Below are 25,622 nucleotides of genomic sequence, written 5' to 3' on the forward strand. Positions count from 1 at the left end.
GAGAAATTGGAAAAAAGGGAAATTTGTATCCCTTATGTCAACACCAAGGAACAACTTGCTGATGTCCTCACAAAAGGACTTCCGTGTTCGAGGCACAATGAGCTATGTGACAAGCTGGGCATGATAGACATCTTCAGCCCAACTTGAGGGGGAGTGTTGTAAAGCTTGAGTGTTCATTGTAATTGATGTTAGTGGGACAGTTTCAGTTACTTTACTAGTCCTTTCTTTTTTTCTTTTCCTATTGTTCTTATTCTAGGATATGCCGCCAGGGGCATACTTGTAATTTTGCCTTTTTATAAAGATTAATATAAATAGAAAACTGGCGGTTGCCAGTACGGAGTTTTTTGGCCTTTCCTTTCTATCATCCGTACCTCTCTCTCTCTCTCTCTCTCTCAATCATCACAAGAAACTACAACCCCCAAGGCAGAAGGCTGAATTAGGAAGTTGAAAAAGGATGCACAAGTAAAAAGACCATTGACCATCTAAGAAATGGATCACACTCTGTTGTCCTCATCACTTTGATCCTAAAAAATGGAATCAAGTTTGGCCAAAAGGAGGATGAGAGAATCAGACTCCATTTCCCTTAGAACTCTTCTAAATCCCAAATCCCAATTTATCCTTGAGGCTGAGAAATTCGCAAACTTAGAAATGGGTTCACATTTATGAACAACAACAATTTTAACACAACATTTTGTTGGGATCCAAGGAAAAAGATAGGTCCTTTGGAGGTTATCCTACATAATGAATTATTTTAAGGAGTCATGGTTTTATTTGAGCAACTTATCATCCCTTGTTCCAAGGTTGGATAATGTGATGACAAAATCAATTTATTATAGTTGATTTTGGTTGTACTAGGTTGTAGCTTGCTCTTTCTTTTTCAATGATAATTTTATTGTCAATGGAAAAAAGATCAGTTCCAAGACTAACTTCCATTGAAACTATTTTTGTTCCTCTGATAATAGATGTTGTATACAATGTTATATTGTTATGTAGAGATGCACTAGAGCAGTGATCATATGGAGTGGGGAGGCAATTTCTTTGTAGACTAGTCACTGCAAGAGTATTTCATTGGATCTAGAAGAAAAACAACCTTTTGAAAAGAAAGGACTGTTTAAAAAGTTGCAGAAAATCAAAAGAAAGTAGCAGAAATCAGGTTTCAATAAGAGAGAAGAAGAAGAAGGTGGCGGCAACTAGGGTTTAGAGAGAGATTTTTGAACATAACCTTCTCTCTTACACCCCTAATTCCATTTCATTAAGTTAAACTTTAATAGTTTACAAAGAGGCCCCTAGTTGGGTAGAAAAATAAAAAAAACATAACACAAGAAAGAATAAAGCCCAAATTAAAGCCCATTACAGCAAAGAACATAAAAAATAAAGAAGGATAAACAGCCTATGGGCCATTCGGCCCATCTTCTCTACACTCCCCCTCAAGTTGAGAATAGATGTCAATCATGCCAAGCTTACCAATATCATGCTGAAGTTTAGCCTTGGGAATGCCCTTGGTGAGGAAATCAACTAACTGTCCTTCAGAGGTGATGAAAGGTAGACACACTTCTCCAGAAGCCACTCTTTCTCGAATGAATTGTCTATCAACTTCATTATGTTTAGTTTTGTCATGTTGCATTGGGTTGTGAGCAATGTTGATGGCAGCTTGATTATCACAGTATAACATCATTGGCTTATCATGCTCAATACCCAGTTCCTCCATCAAGGATCTAAGCCATAGTAGTTCAGAAACTCTATTAGCCATGGCTCTATATTCAGCTTCGGATGAAGATCGAGCAACAACTGATTGTTTCATACTTATCCAAGAGACAATATTACCTGCCACCAAGCTACAGTACTTAGAGGTAGATCTTCTGTCATCAATGTTTTCCGCCCAGTCAACATCTTTGTAGGCTTCAAGTTTCATATGGCCATGCTTAGCAAATAGAATTCCCTTTCCAGGGGAACCCTTCAAATAACACAAAATCCGCTCTACTGCTGCCAGGTAAGTATCCCTAGGAGTATGCATGAACTGACTAATGCAACTGACAACATATGCAATGTCTGGTTGAGTCATGCATAGATAGAGAAGTTTTCCAAGTAGTCTCTGGAAGACTCCCTTATTTTTCAACAATAGTCCATCTGAAGCAGAGAGTTTATGGCTCATATCAATAGGAGTAGCAACTAGTTTAACACCCATCTTCCCTGTTTCAGAGAGCAAATCAAGTACATACTTTCTTTGAGAGATAAGTATCCCATCTTTGGATCTGGCAACTTCTATGCCAAGAAAGTATCTCAATTCCCCCAAACCTTTGATCTCAAACTTTGTATGAAGGAAGGATTTGAGATCATTAATCCTTGATACATCATTACCAGTCACAAAAATATCAACATACACAATCAGGTAAACGGCCAAGGATCCTATTCTCTTCACAAAGAGGGTATGATCAGATTGTGTCTGTACATAGCCAAAGCTAACAAGGGCAGCCCTAAACCTTTGAAACCATTCTCTAGGGGATTGTTTAAGTCCATAAAGAGATTTCTTCAGCCTGCAGACCTTTCCTTTCATATCTATTTCATACATCCCTGGAGGAAGAGACATATAGACCTCCTCATGTAACTCTCCATTCAGAAATGCATTCTTTACATCCAGCTGATAAAGTGGCTAGTCTAAGTGTGCAGCTAGAGATAACAGAACTCTTACAGAAGTCATCTTGGCAATAGGAGCAAAGGTCTCCAGATAATCAATCCCATATGTCTGTGTATAACCTTTTGCCACCAGCCTAGCCTTGTACCTTTCAATGGTGCCTTCAACATGATATTTGATAGTAAAAACCCACTTACAGCCTACTAGGTCCTTCCCTTCAGGCAAATCAACCACTTCCCAAATGTCATTCTTGTGCAGGGCATCAATTTCTGTTCTCATAGCATCCCTCCATTCTGGAATAGTAAGAGCTTCTGACACAGACCTGGGAATTGGGTTAGAAGCAATAGAAGAAAGGTAGGCAAAATATGAAGGAGAGAGCAAACTCTAAGAAAGGTGTTTGGAAATGCAATGTGCAGTACACTTCCTTTTTCCTTTCCTAATAGCAATAGGGATATCAAGGTCTGGGATGGATGGCTCCAAAGGGGTTGTATCAGTACATGTTGTCTCTTTTGTGATTGGAAGTGCAGGAGGCTCATGTGTTGTAGGGGAAACAATCTGCTCATTTCTGGTTCTCTGTCGTTGGTACAACCTGGGATTAAAAAGAGGACGAGGAGGTAAAGGAGGAGGAATAAGAACACTTGAATGAGAGTGAAATGACTGATCCTCGACTCATTTGAAGGAGGAAGAGTCTCTGTAAAAGACTCAACTAGGACAGGAAGGGGAAGAGCAAACAACTGTGACAAATTCTCCCCCTTTGGGCAATGCCTCTCCTGAGAATAATCATAAAAGGAGGAGAGCTCATCAAAGGTGACATCCATTGAGACATACCGAGTGCCAGTCTTCGGATCAAAACAACAACTCTTTTCTGTGGGGGAATAACCAAGGAAGATACACTTGTGGGCTTTTGGTTCAAATTTATGTCTCTGGACACTTGGGATATGTACATAGCAAGTGCAACTAAAGACACAAAGAGGAATAGGAAAAAGATCCTTGTCCAGATGAAGAAGACTGAAGGGAGACTTAAACCCCAAAACCCTGGATGGCATACGGTTGATAAGGTAGGTTGCAGTGAGAACAACATTACCCCAAAATTTTGTAGGGACATGTGAGGCAAATAGAATGCTTCTTACAACTTCAACAATATGCTTATTTTTTCTTTCAGCAACTCCATTATGTTCTAGGGTCCTAACACAGGAGCTTTGGTGAATAACCCCCAAATCAATGAGATAGCCGGTTAGGTTTTTCTCAAAATATTCTTTTGCATTGTCGGAGCTGAAAATTTTAATTCTGGTATCAAATTGGGTTAGGACAAATTCATGGAATTGCCTCACAAGTCTGGGAACTTCATCACGGGACTTCATAAAAAATATCCAAGTGAACCGAGAAAAGTCATCAATGAACAAGATAAAATATGTAGCCACCCATAGAAGGTAAATGGTAAGGCCCCTACACATCAGAGTGCACAATATGAAAAGGAGAAGATCTTTTATTACTCAAAGGATAACTGTTTCTACAATGTTTTGACAATTCACACGACTCACAATGAAGACTGGACAGACTAATTCCCTTAAACAGTTTTGGGAATAAATGACTTAATGCAGAAAAAGAAAGATGACCCAAACGGAAATGACATAACATGATTCGACTGATGGACTCTATAGATGTAGACCCAAAAGCAGCTTTTCTAGGTTGTTCATGGCTCTGTCCAGGAGTGTCCAATAGATATATTCCATTCGCCTCATGGCCACTCCCAATCACTTTCTGAGACTCGAGATCCTGAAAAACACAGTAGGAAGGAAAGAAGGATACACAACAGTTCAATGACTTAGTTAGGCTACTTATAGATAACAAGTTTGTATTTAGCTTGGGTACATGAAGAGCAAAAGGAAGTACCAAGGAATCTGTAGCCTTGATGGTTCCCTTGCCGGAGATAAGGGCAAGAGAGCCATCGGCTAGGGTGATTTTGTCACGGCCAAGAAGTAAATCATAAGAAACAAACAAAGTGGAAAGGTTGGTCATATGATTAGAAGCACCATAATCAATAATCCAAGGGATCCTACGATTACCTGAAATAATTGCATGATTGGCAGAAGCCCGTATACCTGAATGTGCAAATGCAGAAGAGGTTGAATTTCCTGGAGGGTTGGAAGAAGAGGCCACACCCTTTAGGTGACTAATCATCCTCCCAAACTTCTCATATTCTTCTGCGTTCATAGCTGCTAACTGCTCACTAGTTGTCATCTCTTCAGTTTGGTATCTGTCACTATTTGGACCAGTAGCAATATTGGCACTCCCTTCCTTCATATTATTAGACTTCTTATGAAACCGAAGAGAAAGAAGTTCAGGATGCAATTTCCAACACTTGTCTTTAGTGTGTTTTGGCTTTTTACATTACTCACAAATAATCTTTTTCTTCCTTGAGCTACTTGGAGTCCTTGCAACTCCCTTGGGTTTCACTCCCATATTAGCAAAGTGATCATTTAGACCAGCCCCTTGGACCTGGACAAGTCTTTTGCTTTCTTCATTACTTACCAAGGCATAGGCTTGAGACAGTGAAACACTATCATTGGATAAAATATTTTGCTTTGTGATGTCATACTCTGGATTCAGCCCTGCCAAGAACTCAAACACCCTATTTCTCTCAACAAGTTTCCTGTAGGTCTCAACATCATTAGTGGTGTCCCAGGCTACAGCTTCTATCAAATCTATTTTTTGCCATAAATACTTCAGTGTTGAGAAATATACAGCTAATGGTTTCTCCCCCTGTCTTAAATTCTTCACATCACTTCTCAGCTTGTAAACCCTGGCCACATTTAATTTATGGGAATAGGTTTCAGCAACACTATCCCAAATTTCCTTTGTTTAATTCATCTACAAATAGTGTTGACTAATATGTGGTTGCATTGAGTTCACAAGCCAACCAATAACAGTATAATTTTCTTGCATTTGTTTTTCATATGATGGATCATCTTCCGAAGGAGCCTTCTTGCTCCCGGAGATAAAACCCCATTTGCCTCTACTGTAGATATGAATTTTTACTGATTGTGACCAAGCCAGATAATTAGTTCCATCCAGTTTGACTGTGGTCACAACCAATAGAGAGTCTATAGAGGCTCCCAGAACCTGTCCGGATTCAACAACATGCTTGTTTTCAACTTCTGAAGGGTTCATCTCCTTAAATACTTCGAAAATAACTTCTAACAGCTTCGAATAACAACAAATGAAGGCATAACAAAAATTGTGTTGTGAGCCAACCTCTATGTAGCCGTACCAGCTACCTGCGTCACACCCGAAAGCCGGGAAAAACAGTGAAATCTCAGCCGCTCCTTGTAGACTTCACAGAACACCAATCCACTTGATTCGATCTTCGAGATGAAGGATGAGAAGGCCTTCAGTCACTGAGAGCCCAGGTCAAACTCCCTGTGGGGCCCGCAATCAGATTTCTCTAGAAAATTAGGGTTTTGGGCAACACACTTGAATCTGTCAGGAGGACGACAAAACCAGTCCCCTTCTCTCCAGAAACCACTAACAACTGGGCTGAAATAGGTTTCTTTAACTATTCATACAATTCAGTTCTCCATACACACTGTGTATGGGAAAAAAAAGGTGAAAAGTAGTAAAAACGAGCATGCTCTGATACCAAGAAGAAAAACTGCATTTTGAAAAGAAAGGACTGTTTAAAAAGTTGTAGAAAATCAAAAGAAAGTAGTAGAAATCAGGTTTCAAGAAGAGAGAAGAAGAAGCAGAAGGTGTCGGCAACTAGGGTTTAGAGAGAGATTTTCGAACATAACCTTCTCTCTAACACTCCTAATTCCATTTCATTAAGTTAAACTTTAATAATTTACAGAGAGGCCCTTAGTTGGGCAGAAAATTATAAAACTAACACAAGAAAGAATAAAGCCCAGATTAAGGTCCATTACAACAAAGAACATAAAAAATAAAGAAGGATAAACTGCCTATGGGCCATTCGGCCCATCTTCTCTACAGATCTCTATGAGAGAAGAGTTTAGAGGACTCCTCCTTTACTCTATTTTGAGAGATTGGTGGATGGTTGCTATTTTTCTAGTCATAGGAAACTAGTACAAAGGGAGGCCTCTCTCCTCAAGGCTGGATTAAAACTCAGTTTTGATGGTTGCTCTCTAGAGACCCCAAACTCATTACAGGTTCATGAAACGTTTTGGGGACATTTGAGTAGTCATTGTTGCATACTTTGGCCATATTAGGGCCAAAGTATGACTGTAAGGGAAGGGACCATTTGTCTCCTGTAAGGCTGGAGTATCAAGTCTTCAACATTTTTGGCCTAGAGAGAGTATTAAGTCTTCAATCTTCAACATCACTTCATGGAGGCAAGATTGTTGGCATCTGGAATGAAATTCTTGTTTAATTAAATTCTGAGGTTGTCCAGTTCCTTGGAAAGTATCTTTTCAAGACATGAGAGACTCTTTAGATTGCTGGGTAGATCTGTTGGATTAGTATATTTATAGATGACTTGGTTTGGGATCAGCCTGGGGGTTGTTTATGTTATTGTGGTCCTTCCTCTCAACTTTGACACCCATGAAATCATGAAACTGCTGAAACCAACCATGAGATAGCCTCTTTTTTATCAGTACAACAAGGTAGCCTTTTGGCCTTGATGATTTTATTATACTTTTCTAAATTGCAGTGAAATAGTTTGGCCCCAAGGAAAAGGACAATCGGGTCAGGGGCTGCAAATGGTATTTGATGGTGCATGATCTGAATGCTCCTAGCTGGAGGGCAGCTCGGATGTCAGTCCGCTTGGTTGGCCGGTCGAACTGCAAAAGAAGAAGGCTTAGAGGACCTAGGGTGGCTTACCCGGTGTGGGTTCTCCGATGCTTAAGTTAGTAATCCGGTATGCGAGCTGAAAGCTTGTATGCTAGAAGGCTAGTGAGCAAAAAATCGCGCATACCTTATGATGTTGGGGTTGGTGCCCTTATATAGGTGAGTTGTAGTAGGTATTATGAAACACCTCCAAGATCCCCGACGCGTGCTACTAGGAATCCGTTCCGCACCTGGAGGTGGACTTCGGGTGGACTGATAAGGCTTATTGAGTCCGTCCGATCCGAGTGGGATAAGGATAAGGTTTGCAAACGTGCGACATGATCCCAGAGAGATCGGAGACAGTTGGCAAGCTTCTAGAAGTTGGCTACGTGTCACCTCGACAGGTCGGGCCATCACAAGCTGCTCGGACCTCGGTCTTGGCCGAGGTGCCTGAGGTACCCGAGCTGACCTGGCTTGCTGAGGTGGCAAGGAGCACTGAGTTGTCGTCCAGTCTGCAGGTCGCTTCCACGTGTCCTTGTGTTGATAGGTCGGGCCAAATTACCCCTCATCAGTATCCTTTTTTCTAATTTTGAATTCAAATCCAATCCGATTAAGGTGATCTGAATTTGATCTGTTTATCAAATATGGATCTACCCCAATCCGATCTGATATAATTTGATTTTATCTGATAATATTTGAACATTTACTTTTATGCTTATATCTACAGAAAATTACTATGTATCTATTAGTAAAGTTGGTTTGAATGTTCTGCTGCACAGGTTTGTATCATGATAACATCTTAGTACACTTTCTTAAGGCCTGATGGTGGTTTAGAATCTTATTGCTATGGCATTGGAAATTCAATTCTTTTGGCCCTGATGCTTGATAGGTGTGATGATGTAGTAGACATACAACATAATGATGGATAATGCTAACTTTGTAGTTGGTCTTAAAGTAGTTTAGCAGTCGTACAAAACTTCTTAGTTTTTGGAACTTCAATAATTCTGAGTCTTCAAAGTTGGGAACCTGATTATCATAATTATTGATAACTGATAAACAATTTATAGCATAGGCATTGCATGAAGGCAACAATTTGTTAAACTTCTCAAGCTATACTAGACATTTAGAATTTGCTGAGAGTCTAGAACATAATTGTTTTGATTATATAGAGTATTGAGTATGTCTATGAGATGCTGTACTCTCTTCTATTATTTTGAATTCATTTTTTCTTCAATTTCAGGTAAAAATGGTTCGTATTACTGAAAGGGTTGTAAATACTTATTATGCCAGAATATACTTTAGCAAGGTAAATGTAAAACTTTTGCTAAACAAGTTTCTTAGAGTTTGTTGGCATGGTCATGATATTGAAATTGCCTTGCACCAGTTACTTTTAGTTTCCTTTTCATAAGAATTTTAATTAGGAAATCTCATTTTTATTTTTAAAACTTAATGAAGCTTCTATATCTGCAGCCAGGAGAAAAGCTGCTCCTAAGCGTGGATGCACGCCCATCAGATGCCATTAATATAGCAAAAAGATGCAAGGTAATGTTTATAGCACATTTTCTGTTGCTTGAAAACCACTGATGTTATTAAGTTTGGAAGCACTGGAGATGGTTGATATGCTTATCTAATAGCACTCAGAGTCCTAAAGATGCTTCTTGATTCATATGAAGCTGTGGTGGTTCAGTTAAAAAGGGTTGGACTGCTTGTTTGCAGCAGAAAGTTTGAACTCCCAAGGTTGATTTCTCAACGAAACAAATTGCACAAGAATGTAGCCTCAAACTAAATAAAACCAACAATGGAGAATCACTGAATTATCACTAGCACTGTAGTGAAGTAACCTTCAACTCAACTAAACCTTGTCCTGACCATATGGAGTTGGTGATTGTAGTGAAGTAACCCTAAATTCCTTAAGGTGTGGTAATGATCAACACAAAGAAATCACCTCTCAACTAAGCATGTGTATATACAAAATTGATGGAAAGAGACAATGTGTTAACTTGAGAAGATAAAAGAAATAAAGCAAGATAATGAGGCCAAGAGGCTTCATGATCTTACCAGTTCTTAGTAATTGGCTCTAGTCAGGGACAGAGGCATGGGAAGGGAAACTGAGGAGGGATAAACTTCCCCCCTCCCTGTATAAAATGCTAGATACTTGTTGTGTAAGTTGATGTGTTGTTTGTGTTTTGTGTGTTGTATGTGGATATATGGTCATGTTCATGTAATGTATGCATGTGTGTATCTTTCAGTAAGAGAATACTTATTTATAAACATAACTCGTGTACAAAATGATTATGTACAATGGGATATACAGGTATGATCCTTTTCCTATCTGCATTTGTCTCTGTCAAATTTTCAAAACCTAAGCAGAGTTGTATGCTCCTCAAAAATCTCATTATGAACCAGGCTCTAGAATACAAAATGATTTGTCTCTTTCTCTTAATGAAATCTTAAATTATTTATCAAAAAATTACGGTGTTCCCATCCCTCCTAAAGTTTCTTTCTTTGTGTGGGAGGCACGCCTAAAGAAAATAAATACTTGTGGCCTGTTACAAAAGAACAAAGGTAGATGGTGTATCTCTCTGCATGTATTCTCTCTGAGTCTAGGTGGTGGTGAGTTAGTTGAGCACCTTCTTCTGCATTGTTCTATAACCAAGGGGATTTGGTGCACTTCTTCAGGTTAGTTGGTCTCAGTTGAGTGGTAGAGTTTATGTGGCAATGGTAAGGTAGAGGGTTAGGAAGTAGAGGCAAATTGTATTGGAGATTTGAAGTTTGGTAAGTGGTGTAAGTGGATAAAAGGGTGTATCAGAACATGCCACTACTCTATACTGGTGAATGGCAAGGTGGTAGATCATTTCCTAGCTATTAGGGGTATTAGACAAAGGGACCCCCTCTCCCCCTTCCTTTTTACCCTGATTGCTGAAGTTTTAGGGAGGCTTATTGAGAGGGCAGATTCTAGAAGCTTGGTAAGTGGTTGGAGAATTGGGAGGGATAGGGTTCCGGTCACTCATTTACAATTTGTGGATGACACAATTCTGTTTTGTGGTGGGGATGAGATTAGGTGGGTTAGTAATTTAAAGTTGGTGATTAATGTGTTTGAACAAGTGACTAACCTCAAAGTAAACCTTGATAAGAGTTGTGTGATTGGCATTAATATGAGTGTCGGAGAGGTGGAAGAAAGGGATTAGGTTTTGGGTTGTGAGATTGCTCAATGGCCATTGAAATATTTGGGGCTTCCATTAGGGGATAATCCTAGCAAGAGGAGCTTTTGGAACCCGGTAATTGACAAATTCACAAAAAGGTTAGCCTCTTGGAAGAAAAACTACCTTTCTTTGGGTGGTAGGCAAGGTTCAAAATTTCGCAACATATCAAACCGTATCAGCCGATACGTATCGTTCCGATATAAGTCCGATACACGGAACGCATAGAAATTATCTATAGCGTTCCTTTTCGTATGTATCGGTCTATATTGGGCCCTGTATCATTAATTTCATTAAATTATATTTAGGGCCGAATTACCTCTCATTAATTTTATATTTACTCCTATAGTTAAGTGCAATTTCTCTCTCATTAACTAGTTAGTTACTCCTGTAATTAATGCATAATTTTAAATTTGAATTTCAATTTTAGTGCCTAATTGGAATTCTCTTCTCATTAATTCCATTAATTAATAACCCTCTTTCTCATTAAATTCGTTTTGTTAGTATAATACTACAAACTTAGCAATAGCAAGATTCGAACCTTGGACATTAGGCTTTAATAACTAGAGGTTCACCACCAAGCCACGCCCATTTGCTTGTTATAGGTTTATGCATTTTTATTTTTAAATAAATTTTCTCTTTTTCTTAGTGTGTGTTTATCAATAAATGTTAGAATTAATTATTAAAACTTGTGTATTAATAAATATAAAGATAAATTATATTGATTGTTTTAAAACTAATATATATCAATATACATTTTAGTTTTTTTTTTTTGTTTTTTCACATTTTAGTTAGTCCATCATTTGTGAATAGTTACTAAGTGTGTCCCGATATCTTGAATTTTATATAGACCATTAAATTACAGTTTTTTTACTTTTAAATAACTTATTTACAATCATATAAAACTTGTAACTATCGTTATTAATATATTTTTAGGATTTATTTGAGATTTTTAGCATATTTATGCATATCTTGATTTTTTGTCCGTATCTATACTTATCCAAAGCGTATCCCGATACGTCTCTTAAAATTATCTTTCTGATACACCTTACGTTTCCGATACTTTAAACCTTGGTGGTAGGATAACTTTGATTAAGTCCACCTTGGCAAACCTCCTGGTTTACTTTGTGTCTGTGTTTAGAATTCTTGAGGGAGTATGTAGGGTTTTGGAAAAACTAATGGGGGATTTCTTATGGGAATCAAGGGAGGAGAAAAGGGACCATAGAGTTAGGTGGGACATGGTTACAAAAGCCAAAAGTGATGGACTTGGTTTGGGTAACTTATAGAAGAAGAATGAAGCTCTTTTGGGGAAATGGTTATGGAGATTGACTAAAGAAAGGGAGAATTTGTGGGCTAAAATAATCCCAAGTATTCATGGGCAAGAGGCAGATGGTTGGGATACGGGGATCTCATCTAGGGCTACAAGAGCTTCTCCCTAGAAGTCTATTCATGCTATCCTTCCTTCCTTTCTTCCTTTTATCAGGTATGAACTTTGCTCTGGTATGTTTGTGAAATTCTAGGAACATATTTGGGTGGGAGACACTCCTTTGAAAGAGCAGTTTCCCTTTTTGTTCTCTCTCAAGGTTTAAAAATGAGCCCGTAGCCACCTTCCTAACCTTGTCTAATTCTACTTTTAATTGGAATTTGGGTTTTAGAAGGGCTCTTAGAGATTCTGAATTGGACTCCATCTCTAACTTGCTTAAGATTTTGGACGAGGTAGTTATTGACCTCTCCAATGTGGACAGTAGGGTTTGGTCTCTTGCTTTGTCGGGTATCTTCTCTTGCTCTTATTTTTTCAAAGAACTAAGACAATCCAATCCGGTCCTTGGTTCTCCTTTCCCAGTCTTGGAAGTTTGGGGTAGACCAATTCCTCCCAAAGTAGGTGCCTTTTGCTAGGAAGCTATCTTAGAAATGTGTAACACTTGTGACCTACTTCAAAAGAAAAGGCCTAATTGGTGTTTATCCCCACATTGGTGCATTTTATGTAAGAAGAGTGGTGAGAGCTGTTATCACTTATTAGTTTCTTGCCCTTGTATCAGAAATCTGGTGTTGGTTTTTCTCTCATTTTGGTTGCAGGTGGCCCTCCCCTTCAAGTGTGTAGATCTTGCTTAATTCTACATCAGTGAGGGGTTTAAAAAAGAGGTAAAATCTTGTGGAGATGTGTTAGAGCAGTTGTATGCTGGACAGTGTGGGAGGAAAGAAATCAAAGAACTTTTCATGAAAAAAAAATAAGGAAGCCATCATTGAATTAATTTATGTTAGGGTGGTTCACTGGGTCAAGTCTATGATGCTCTTCGAAGGTTATTCAGCAGGAGACATCATTAGAAAATGGAAATAAGTGGCTTGGTCTGCTCCCTTGACTACTTCCCTTAGTCCAGCTTGGACTCCTCCAGCTTCGGGGTTCATTAAATTGAACTTTGATGGCAGCAATGAAGGAAACCCAGGCCTTTCAGGTATAGGTGGAGTATTCAGGGATGAAGAAGGTCGAATTATTGTTGTTTGCTGAAAGGTTGTAGCTGAAGTAGTAGAAGAGAGGTGAAGGCAAACAAGTGCTGAGAATGTTGAACCGAGTAACCCAATCGACAGTACTATTATTTATAGTAGATTACAATACAGTGTTACATGAAATGTCTGGAATGCCCCTGATTAGTGATGGGACACCCAGACAGCTTAAAACACTAAACAGACTTGGGCCCAATAACAAAGGCCCAGTACCTAACAACTTAAAACCCAATACTAACTAACATGTACACTTATCAGTCGAACCAACAATGCATAAAAACAGTCAACTTAACACTCCCCCTCAAGTTAAGCATGGATGTCAGTCATGTTTAGCTTGCCAAGAAGGTCCAAGAATTTTGTTGCAGCCAACCCTTTAGTCAACACATCTGCAATCTGCATCTCGGATGGAGTATAAGGACTGCAGAGTTCTCCCGAGACTATTCTCTCTCTAACAAAATGTTCATCAATCTCAATATGTTTTGTCCTGTCATGTTGCACTGGGTTATTTGCAATGTTGATGGCAGCCTTGTCGTCACAATACAGCCTGAGAGGACCCTCAGCTTTTATGCCAAGCTCACCAAGAAGGGTCCTAAGCCACAGAAGTTCAGCAACACCATGAGCCATAGCTTGATATTCAGCCTCCGCACTTGATCTAGCAACCACATTCTGCTTCTTACTCCACCATGTAACCAGGTTCCCTTCAACAAATGTACAATATCCTGAAGTTGATTTTCTGTCCCCAGCCCAATCTGCATCAGTATAAGCTTCAATTTAAATTTTATTGTGTTTTCTGAACAGAATTCCCTTTCCTGGGAAAGTCTTCAAGTACCTGAGAATCCTTTCAACTGCTCTCATATGAGGGATCTTTGGAGAGTGCATGAACTGACTGACAACATGCACAACATAAGCAATATCTGGTCGGGTGAGAGATAGATATATCAGCTTCCCCCTACCAATTTTTGGTATCTCTCTTTATCACAGTAGTCCTCCCCTACTGATTCCTGTAGACCATGGTTCTGTTCTATTGGAGTATCTGTTATGGATGCATTCCTCGGAAAGACGTACCATCGCCGCCAGCAGCAACAAGAACCTGACCCACCACCAGATTAGATTAGATCATCTTGCTTGTTCTTATCTTATTCTATTGCTCTTATCTTATCTTGTTAGTAAGTTATTAGATTAGGATTAGTTTATCTTATTATCAGATTAGGAATAGTTTATCTTGTTATCAGATTAGGATTAGTTTATCTTGTTATCAGATTAGGATTAGTTTATCTTATTATCATATTAGGATTAGCTTATCTTATCCTTAGCAAGATAGAATTGGAAGTCTCCCTATTCAGCAAGGAGACTCCCTAAGATTAGGACTCTTGTAATCTCCTATTTAAGGAGGCACCGCTATTGAATGGGGATATCGAATATTCAGTCAAGAAAGAGAGTAAAGGAGAGTTAGGTGATCTCTTGAACAAATCACCATTAGGGCGCCTAGATAGGTCCATCAAGAGTAGGGAGGAACAAGGGAAAACAGAGGGTTTTCCCCGTGGACCGACCCGTGACGACATCCTATTCGCGAGCCCATAACAGTATCTGCTGGTTTACACCCTATCATGCCTATCTCTTCTAGGAGTAGTACAAGAACGGATAGACTTACAAAGAGCAATAGGAAGATCCAAATCAGAAGTATGTGTGTTGGGATTACCTTGGATGGCGGAGACAGATTGATTCGAGTCCAACTGGTTGCTGTCATGAGTTTGAGGGCCCTTTTTTCTTCTGTTGTAGGTGATTCTTATATCTTTTTGTTGCCTACTAGAGCCCTCAGGAACATCTGCAGTATCAAGAGAGGTAGCAGGCACAGTGGGAGCCTCACTAGGTTCACCCGGGATGCCACAACTAGGAGGAGTAGAAGGAGAGGATGGAAGGCCCGAGGCAGATAGAGGAACAAAAAAGAAGGGAGAATAAGAATCCTCTTCCATCCCACTAGTCTCCCCCTGAAGAGGATTCTGGGAAGACTGAAAGTAGGGTTGAGACTCAAAAAAGACCACATCTCTGGTGACATACTTTCTCTTAGTGACATGATCATAACACTTGTAACCCTTTTGTGTAGGAGAGTACCCCAAAAAAATTCCTTTCGTAGCCCTAGGATCCAGCTTGGTCTTCTTTGGATCCTTTACATGTATAAAACATACACAACCGAAGACCCTAGGAGGAAGAGGAAAGTTTGGAAGGGTAGGACACAGAACAGAGAAAGGGGTTTTCATACCCAACACCTTAGATGGCATCCAATTTATCAGATATGATGCAGTAAGTACTGCTTGAGACCAGTAGTGCTTGGGAACCTTGTGCTGGAATAGTAAGGCTCGAGCTGTCTCCAATAGATGTCTATTCTTGCGCTCAACAACCCCATTCTGTTGAGGGGTATTAGCACAAGATGATTGATGTAGCATGCCAGCATCTTCCATGAACAAGTTCAAGGATTTTTCAAAATATTCAGCAGCATTATCTGACCGGAATTGCTTAATTTTCTTGTCAAATTGTGTTTCGATCATTCTGCAAAATGCCATGGTTATCTGTGGCACTTCATCTCGTCCTTTTAACAGGTAGATCCATGTGCATCGAGAGTAGTGGTCACTAAAACTGATAAAGTAACGAAAGCCATCAATAGAAATAATAGGTGAAGGGCCCCAAACATCAGAATGAACCAAATCAAAAGGAGCTTGAATTTCATTACTGGAAACTGGATAAACAGTTCTACATTGTTTTGACAGTTGACATACTTCACAGACTAAACTCTGACTTGAAATGCCCTTAAACAATTCGGGAAACAACACTTCTAATGAAGAAAAAGGTAAATGACCTAGCCTAGCATGCCATAGATGCAACCTAGCTATTGACTCCACATTCTCCGGACCACTAGCAGCAGATGCTTGTAAGGCTGAACCGATGTTTGCATCAAAATAGTAGAGACCTCCATACTCATGACCGCTCCCAATCGTTCTCCTTGCCAATCTGTCCTGAAAAACACAATGAGTAGGAAAAAAGGTTATGCTACAGTTCAAATTTTTGGTAAGTTTTGAAATAGACAAAAGATTTGAGGTAAGACTAGGAACATGCAAAACTGATTTAAGAGAGAGGTCCTTGCTTAGGTTAACCACCCCTTTGCCAGAGATGGTGGAGAAAGACCCGTCAGCAACTCTCCTCTTATCCTGACTAGACAACAAGTGATATGAAGAGAATAAGGAGGACATATGTGTCATGTGGTCAATTGCACCGGAATCAATAACCCAAGAAGTAGAGTCAATAGGACTAGTTGCACTAAAGGCAGAGACTATACCTGATCTGGCAAGAGAGGTGGAAGCAAAAGAGTTACTCCTCACCAGCAGTGAAGCCCAAGGTACCGGCTCCGGAGGAATTAGCAACCTGCCCCATGGAAGAAGAAGCCCTTGTTGGTATACTCTGTGAGCTATCACCATTGTTACTAGTGACAAGGTTCCCACTTGCCGCTTGACCCTTTTGTTGCTTCTTGTCTTTTCTCAATGCAGCTGGCTTCAGGTGAGGATACAAGACCCAACACTTTTCCTTTACATGTCTTTCACCTCCACAATGAGTGCACTTAAGATGCCTTTTGTCTGGATATCTGTTCCCCTTTTGATTTGTAGAAATCAGGGCTGAATGTTCTACAGATTGTTCAGCTGGTTGCATCTGAGTGTCAACTTGCATCTCCTTTCTCCTGACCTCTTCATTCCTTACCAGATAATAAACATGATGTAACTCGGGCATTTCATCTCTTCCAAGAATTTGTGACCTTATGCCCTCATACACTGGGTCCAGGCCAGCCAAGAACTTAAAGGCTCTGCTCTCTTCAATCTGCTTATCATGTCTCTCCTTGTCCCTGGCATTCTCCCAATCCAGAATCAAGTGATGATCAAGTTCTTCCCACAGTCCTTCCAGAGTTGCAAAATATGTTGCAACTGTCATATCCCCTTGCCTTAAAGCAGCGATGTCTTGGTTCAACCTGTAAATTCTAGCATTGTTTTTCTTCTGTCCATAGGTTTTTGACACTTTTTCCCAAATCTTAGCTATTGTGGGAAAGTGTTGAACAGTCCTGGCAACTCGTGGAGTCATAGAAGCAAGCAGCCATGACATAACTGTGGCATTCTCCTTGCGCCACACTGCATACTCCACACTGCCAACTTTGGGTTCCTTCTTCTTCCCATCTAAATAACCTGTGAGTTCACGGGAAGTAATAAAAAGCATTGCAGAAACGGAGCACTCCCTGAAGTTGTATTCATCCAGCAACACACTTGTAATCTGCAAGCTGTGCAGATTCAGGTTCTCCAGATTTGAAGACCTCCCACCAGGTCTGTTATCCCTAGAAGAGACCTCTCCGGATATTGAAGACATCTTGGTTGCAGACTTTGTGTAGATAACACTGTTTTAGACTAGCCGAAGTGGTCACATTCTGAAGTGGACCAGTTACAGCAGAAAGAAGAATTCTGTGAGCTAGTAGCCGACCTGAAACTGAGAGCTCTCCACCACTGCACTATGCAGACTTCTCTTGGGCTTCGACTTCTGCTACTGTAGAGAGTGCTCACCCCTACGACCAATACTAGGACTGTTGAAATCAGTCCTTGATCTAAGTCTGTCCTATAAAGACCTCTCTTGGCAGCCGAATGGCTACTAACTACTAGAAGCAGTCTAGTAGGACATCAACTTCTGGGTCTTACTTCCCTTGTGTCCTACAACCAAGGGAAACCCTAAGTTCGAACCTTGTTCTGTTCTACGGCAACCCTAGGGTTTCTCCGCAGCAACCAGGATAAAAAAAAAGAGAGAAAGAAAGCAAGAGAGAAGAGTTGGCATCGGCTGTAACCAGAAGATCGCTCAATGCTCTGATACCATGTTTGCTGAAAGGTTGTAGCTGAAGTAGTAGAAGAGAGGTGAAGGCAAACAAGTGCTGAGAATGTCGAACTGAGTAACCCAGTCGACAGTACTATTATTTATAGTAGATTACAATACAGTGTTACATGAAATGTCTGGAATGCCCCTGATTAGTGATGGGACACCCAGACAGCCTAAAACACTAAACAGACTTAGGCCCAATAACAAAGGCCCAGTACCTAACAACTTAAAACCCAATACTAACTAACATGTACACTTATAAGCCGAACCAACAATACATAAAAACAGTCAACTTAACAATTGCCATGTTCTCGGGACCTATAGGCTGGGGGGATTCATTGAGAGCTGAAATTTTGGCAGCTCTAGAAGGGATTAAAAGAGCCTAGCAGCTGAAAATCAGCAAACTTTTGGTGGAAGGCGACTCTAGACTGACTGTTAGTTGGCTGCAGAAGGAAGATTCTAGTCTGTGGAAGTTCTCCAATGAAAAAAAGAAAATCAACCAGCTAACTCAAAACACACAAATTCAGGTTCAGTGGGCCAAGAGGAGTGCTAATTCTCTGGCAGACACTTTGGATAAACAAGGGGTGGGAAGAGCAAATCTTTTTTGGGCATTGTTGTAACCTGATCTTTAATGTTAGGGAGGGTTAAGAGCTTTTACCCCTCCCTTCATATTGTACTTTTCTTAATAAAAGTTGCTGGTATTGATAAAAAAAAAAGATTTGAAGTTTGGTAGACCAAGCAATTATGTGGGGTGTGCGGGAAGAAAGAAACAATAGGACCTTTGAGAATAAAGCCAGAACAGTTGAAGACTTGATATCCTCTATCACCTTTCTTTGTAATGTTTGGCAGTTAATTTAGAAGAGTTTTTTGGTATCTCTTTCAGTGATCTCTATAAAAATTTAGTGGAAGTCCTCTACTCTTCTGTCTTCCCCTGGTCATGCTGCTCATATCCACTTCATTTCAAGTGAGGAGGGCATGACGAGATTAGGTTTTGATGGAAGCACCCAAGGGATCATTGGTTTAGCAGGGATTTGAGGTATTATCCGGGATAGAGATGGGAATATTTGTTGGGTTTTCAGTGGTCCGATAGGAAGTTCTGATTCTACAAAGGCAGAAATTTTGGCAGCCCTCATCGGGCTTCGTTGTGCTAAAATGTTAGGTTTTTCCTCTCTAGTCATTGATAGAGGGCAATTTGACCCATCCACATGGGGCTCCGCATTGCCCTGCCTCGATCGATGCAGGGTTTTTTACCATTGATCAAGGTCCAAAGTGTGTTTCTGGAAAACCCGAAACTTTGGGGATCAAGGACTGGGGACTGGGGACCGGGCAGGGATTTGTATTTGTCCACCCGGCCCCGGCCCTGAACCTGCCCTAACTATATTATATTACATTATACATATATAAAATTGTTAATATATGTTAATATATATTACTTTATATTATAATATTATATTATTACAAAATATAATATAGTACTGGGGTAGGGCAGGGATAATTTGGGGATCCCCATTCCCCATGGGGACAGGGATGGGGATGGGATTGGGATTTTAGCCCCGATGAGGCTTGGGGCGGGGCATTTGAGTTCGGGAACGGGGACAGGGCATCCAAAACCCAGCCCAACCCGCCCCGTTGCCATTCCTAGCAATTGAGGGTGATTTTTCTAATACTATAAGATGGCTAAAGGAAAGAGCGGGTGTGCCTTGGATGTTGGCTTATTTTTTAGCAGTAGCTAGAGAAATCATTGGCTCAATGAATGTGAAGCTGAGTTGGAACCCAGGGAACAAAACACTCTAGTAGATGGCCTAGCTAAAACTGGTGCTCATAGAGCCTTCTTGTTTAGTGACAGTTTTCTGCTTTTGTAATTTTTGCTTTCTTTGGATTTGCACCTTGATGTACATCTTCTCATGTACCTCTTTTCTTTTAATAAAATCTCAGTTACTTTTGCTCAAAAAAAAAAAAAAAGACATTAACAAACTAGGATGGCTCACTCTGGACAATGCATTCATAGTAGTCATTTTTCAAATAATTTTCTACCTTACTATTCTGAAACTTCTCAAATAAGAAAGGGTATCCCAGTGCACAAGGCTCCTGCCAACAGGGCTGGGGAGGGACAGATGTACGCAGCCTTACCCCTGCACATACAGTCAGGCTGTTTCCAAGATTTGAACCCTGGTCACCCAGGTTGCAATGGAGCAACCCAACCATTGCACCAAGGCCCCACTCTCGAAACTTCCCTAATACAAGTGCATAATAAATTATAGACCATCTTGGTTAAACTATTCAAAGGGATATTAGAAGCTCTTGATTTTTTTTTTCTAAATTTTACCGAATTGGAAGTGTAATGTAATTTAAATTGGACACGTTTTATTTGCTTCATAACCATGGTTTCTTATAATTGTACTGAATGCAGGTGCCAATTTATGTAAACAGACAAATTGTCTTGTCTGATGCTATTAGAATTCTTTATGGAGCACCAAGAGGAAACAATGTGAAATCAGTTTATGATGTATCCTTGGACAGGTACATAATCATTATTAGGCTTCACTATTGCTGCTGTGTCTTATTTCTGTGATTTGTAATTCCAGCATATCTGCCTTTTATTGTGTTTTTTTTCTTCTATTTCAGTTCTTTTTTCCCTTTGCCTTCAGAACAACAAATATGTGCATCAATGTACAAAATGCCTATATGGATTATTTCATTTACCATTTCCCCTTTGTGGTCAAGCAGGGCAGTAGTCAGTTTGTTAGAAAGAAAGGACAGAATGACAAAATTTGATCCCAGGGTGTAGGAATAATTACTCCCCAAAGACTTTGCCAACTAGCTAGTTTTCATCCTCACAATTAGTTCATGTGTCATTCTTCCAACATCATTTTTAGTTCATCCAAATATGTGATATGAAAGTACGCATTTTTGAGTAGTCAATGCACATGGGAATTTGTTGAATGAACAACTGAAAACAAGAGGCATATTGGTCAAAATTGCTAGTGTGAGCATTTCTATGGCGCATGATATGACATGGTGGCCAACATGGCTCTTTTTTTTTTTTTGATAAGTAAAAGTTCATTAAAATTTCATTGATATAGAAAAGGATAAGCAACTGCTACAAGCATCCCAAAGGGAGGCGCGAGCTGCAGCCTCACTCTTAAAGAAAAAACAGCATGAAATTTACAAGTGTGCCCAAACAACTGATCCCTCATTATCCCTTGCTTAGATAACGAATCAGCCAACGTGGCTAAATTTCAGAAAATGTTTTATAATTGTTATGGGTTCTTTCTGGTCTAAACCAAATTATAGAGCTATATGACAGAAAGTGTGCCTATGCCATTCTACAATGTCTGGCATTTCTATTGGAGAGATTAAGGGGGGTGTTCTACAACATGAATGTTTTTGTTTTCATTTGTTTTTGGAATCGCCACATCAGCAAAAAAACAAAAACATGTTCTTGAACTCTGTTTTTGTTTTCAAAGGGAAAAAACAAGTTGATTTTGTTTCAAAAAACAATACATGTTTTTTGGAATCAACAAAATATTGGTTTTTAAAACAAAAATAATTTTCTAGTATAGAAAATACATGATTTATGGAACATGATATTGAATAATCAAATGAAAACATGCTCTTAAAACTAGATTCAAGAATGTGTTTTTGGTTTCAGTTCTGAAAACAAAAAACACATACACAATCAAGAACATGTTTCTTATATTTTTGTTTTAAGAAACAATATGTTTTCAAACAAGATGGTTTTGATTTGTTTTTGTAACTGGTAACAAGAAAAATAATTCATGTTGTAGAATGCCCCCTAATTAACAACTGTTCACTGTATTTCTGCTTGCCTTTTAAGGCTTTCAATTGGTGAGAAATATGAACAAGGCTTAATTCTAAACATGGAGCATATCTTCTCCAGTGCTGCAGATGGTCCTGATTTACTAGCTGGGGAACTCAATATGGTGAAGAATATGAACTTAGCCGTTAAAGAGGAAAGGTACAAAGATGCAGGTATTAGAAATAAAATAGCCTCCATTCTTTTTTACATAACTGGGATGGTATTGCTTCATTGCTTGTATTCTTACTTTTGATCTTGCATTGTCCTGGAAATGGTTACTGATGTGGCACTGTCATACTAGTGATAAATAAATTTTTTTATTATCAGCTACTATTGATAAATATAATTGGTTATTGGTTCCTTCAGCAATGTGGAGAGACAGACTCTCAAGGCTCTGGGCATCAAGCAAAGAACCTTAGGTAGGTCCTAAGGTACAAACATTTAATTTGGCTGCATGCTTGCTACAATATTTTCCATTCTTTTATTATTATTAGACTTGAAAAAGTCCAGAGAAGACCAGGTGAGTTTTGGATGGTATTTTAATATAACTTGCTATCACGTTAATTTTTTGTTACAGTAGTTGTTGATGTTTAGGTTTATGTGACTACTGTTATTGGCATTTACCATCTGCAACTTTAACAGGTGCATATTACTTTGTGTTTCTGATTGGGTGTTTTCCTCTTAAATGGAGTCAGAGGAACCATAATCCTGCAGAACATGATAGAACACTTTGTATCTTCCAGAGAATGGTATGTACAGCTCCTATGAATAGAAATGTTTTTACCATGTAAATATGAAATGATGCTAACTCTTATTGGTTCTAGGTTGTTGGGTGATCCATCTTTTCTGACAAAATATGTATGTCTTGGTAAATGAAATATCCGATAAAATTTATTAGCAAGTCTTTCCCTTGACCTGATTTTCTAAGAATAACCATCTCTTTTTTTTACTTGTTAAATGTGGCGTCATTGAGTTCTACCACCTAGTGGGCGTTTGGCATTACTGCATTTACACTTGATGTGTTTCAACCTGCAGTACCACAACCCCTACAATAATGTGTCGACGTTTTGGGTTGAAACACGTTTGGCAGTGTAGTGTGCTGATTAGGCGATTTTGCAATGTTTAAAGTTGCAACCTGTTTGGATGATATTGAAACACTTAAAACTGTTCACACCTAAATAGGGTACATCACTTTTCATTGGTCATTCAATCCATTTGCAGTGAAGGTTCCTTTTCAATGTCTCTCATTGATTGGAAATTTATTTCATAAATTTTTCTATAGTATTCTTACTAACAATATTATTTATTTCATAAAACTTGGACTGCCGTATATTGAAAATATATAATTTAACACTATTCCTGATGGTATCTGTTGGTATGTAGTTAGTAGAGAGGGCTAGATCCTATATAACAGCAGTTCCTAAATGACATCAAATATAATTCACCTGCATGAAATTCAGAGAATAATCGTAGGATCTTTATCCATATCTCATATTCCCATTAGGATTTTTTTTTTTTTGTATATCAAACAGTGGTCATCACCACAAAAATCCGTACATAAAACATCCATTGCATTCTTTTCAATTTCTTTCTTGATAATTTCCCTTGCGGAAGCCTTGTATCATCCAAGCTCCATTTATTGTCACTTTTCTTGTTACCAAAAAAATTAAATACATAATAAATAAATCTTGTCACTTTTCTCTGATACTACCCTTCAACTTCAGAAAATGTATTGAAATCCTCCTTTGTAATGAAACCAGCATCCCTCAACTCTCTCAATGATGCATCCAATCTATTAGTTCTAGCATCCATGTTCTTCACCTTGCCATCAAGCAAAACACCCATCTCTCTCTTCAACTTCTCTCATTTTCTTATCCAACACATCCACCTGAACCTGGACTTTTGCTACCCTCTCATTAGTTCTAGCATCCATGTTCTTCACGAACTCCTGGACTTTTGCTATCCTCCCTTCAAAATCCAAGTTGCCCGTCTGACCAATGACACTATTTTCATACAAGAGCTAACTTGCTAATCATCTCAACCAACCACGGCAAAAAGTAGCACGAAATTCTTCATGAAAAGTTTGAAACACTAAGAACAGTGAACTGCCAAATTGATTATATTCTTCTTCACCTGCAATAAATCTTTCAGCCTCTTGATTCAAATCCTTTATACTTCCAGCCTCCCACCCTTCTTGTCACTAATTTCAGAAACAGCTCCTGCAACCGTTTCAATCCCCAATTTCTTCTCCTCACATCAAACTTCAAACCAAAAGCCAAAGAAGGGCTATTATTGACTGCTAGATTTGATGCAATTGTGACAGTCGAAGAAAATATTGTTCAGCCTTAAACTCGCCTATAACCCCAGATTGAAAACAATGCAAAGTCAAAAACTGGGAAACCAAAATCAAGAAAAAAAAATAATAAAACTGAACAAAATCTAGTAAACTACAGAAGAGATTAAGATGAAACAGAGATGTCTACGATATTTGAGTGATGGCGGAGCTTGTATTCGGAATTTTGCGGCCCTCCTACGGATGGCAAGGCCGGTTTGCACGGTAAACCTTAAATAAGACTGGAGAGCTGGTAGTGCCAACTGCCAAGTATTGTTTCATGTTTTGTATTTATTGGGCTCTTGAGATTGTGTATGGTTGCGATGCACCGGACTGGATTGATGATAACCATTGTATCCATGTAGGATGATGACATGTCAATGATATGTTGGCTGAGTAGCTTGGGTATCTGAGGAAGCTAAAAAATCGGCTTCCTCCAAAGGCTGCATTCCCAAAAGTCCATGCAGAGTGTTGTGTTGCACTTCCTATTCGGTTTGATATTAATGTTAGTGTTGTTGGGTTCAGGTTGCAAAATCTCCAAAAATAAAAACAATTGCTTACTGGGTACTTCCACTTTTTTCACACCGGATGACAAGGAATTCGCATAAATGGCAATGCCCCACAGAGCACGCCCCATGGGCACCCACGTCACATCCCAACCATGTATTAGGAATTGGGATATTAGGAACATCTCCCAATGACAAGTGTAGAAGATGTTCCCAATGCATATGTGGGGCGCTTGTGGGCTGCCAATGTGAACTTGATGATAAGGCTATGCCTCTTTATTTTTGAAAAAATTTTGAGTGTTAGATGAGATGGCTTTAACATCCACGTCAACAATGGAAGTGCCTACAGCCTACTTTCGTGAAAGAGCTAAATAGGCAGGCATCTATAGATTCCAACCCGTGATGGGTTCTCATTATGGTATAGTGTGTCTGCCACCCATAATTTGTCATTCAACCCGTGATCGGGTCTAAAGTAGAATAAGTCTCAAACTGGTTATTAATTGGAACAAAATCATAGATCCAGAACCATCCCAGTTAAATAGTTGGGTCTATCAGCTTCAATCCTGATAGATCCAAATGTACTGAAAACTATATTTATTTATTTAATAACTTAAAAATTAAATTTTGATAACATAACCTTAATAGAAATGATAGAAAAATACTAAATTGTTTATATGTTAATAAATTTTATTATCTATAGAATTTATCATTTTAAACTTGAAATATGATAAAAATTATATAAAAAATTAATAAAGTATTATATATTTAATAAAATAATTGGTTCTGGGCCTGAATCTATTCGAGATGGACAAGAATCGGAAGTCGAATTGATCCAATTATTAATCTGGACAAAATCATGAAACCAGAATCATTATAATTGATTCAGTCGGTTCAAATCTATCGGATGGACATGACCCATTGAAGCCCCCTAAAGTGTCGTACTTTTTCTCTTATT

General features: G+C 39.1%; 1 protein-coding gene across 5 annotated transcripts in view; it reads left to right on the forward strand.

Annotated features, from left to right (window-relative positions):
- The window catches only part of LOC104604321 (bifunctional nuclease), a 40,732-nt gene extending 18,002 nt beyond the window's left edge, over positions 1 to 22,730 (forward strand). For 2 of the 5 annotated variants that reach the window (XM_010268616.3, XM_010268614.3), the window contains 6 exons: positions 8,652 to 8,717; positions 8,882 to 8,953; positions 20,420 to 20,529; positions 21,911 to 21,988; positions 22,196 to 22,248; positions 22,472 to 22,730. In XM_010268616.3, the coding sequence (XP_010266918.1) occupies positions 8,652 to 8,717; positions 8,882 to 8,953; positions 20,420 to 20,529; positions 21,911 to 21,988; positions 22,196 to 22,248; positions 22,472 to 22,620 (528 nt within the window). In that variant the 3' untranslated portion in view covers positions 22,621 to 22,730. Of the gene's footprint in view, positions 1 to 8,651; positions 8,718 to 8,881; positions 8,954 to 20,419; positions 20,530 to 21,910; positions 22,003 to 22,195; positions 22,261 to 22,471 lie in introns of all 5 variants that reach the window. The other 3 variants (XM_088890451.1, XM_088890450.1, XM_010268615.3) reach the window with 3 other exon arrangements.
- Positions 22,731 to 25,622: the final 2,892 nt, after the last annotated feature.

Source organism: Nelumbo nucifera, chromosome 6 (assembly GCF_055504915.1).
Source record: "Nelumbo nucifera cultivar China Antique chromosome 6, China Antique-T2T, whole genome shotgun sequence".
Lineage (NCBI taxonomy): Eukaryota > Viridiplantae > Streptophyta > Magnoliopsida > Proteales > Nelumbonaceae > Nelumbo > Nelumbo nucifera.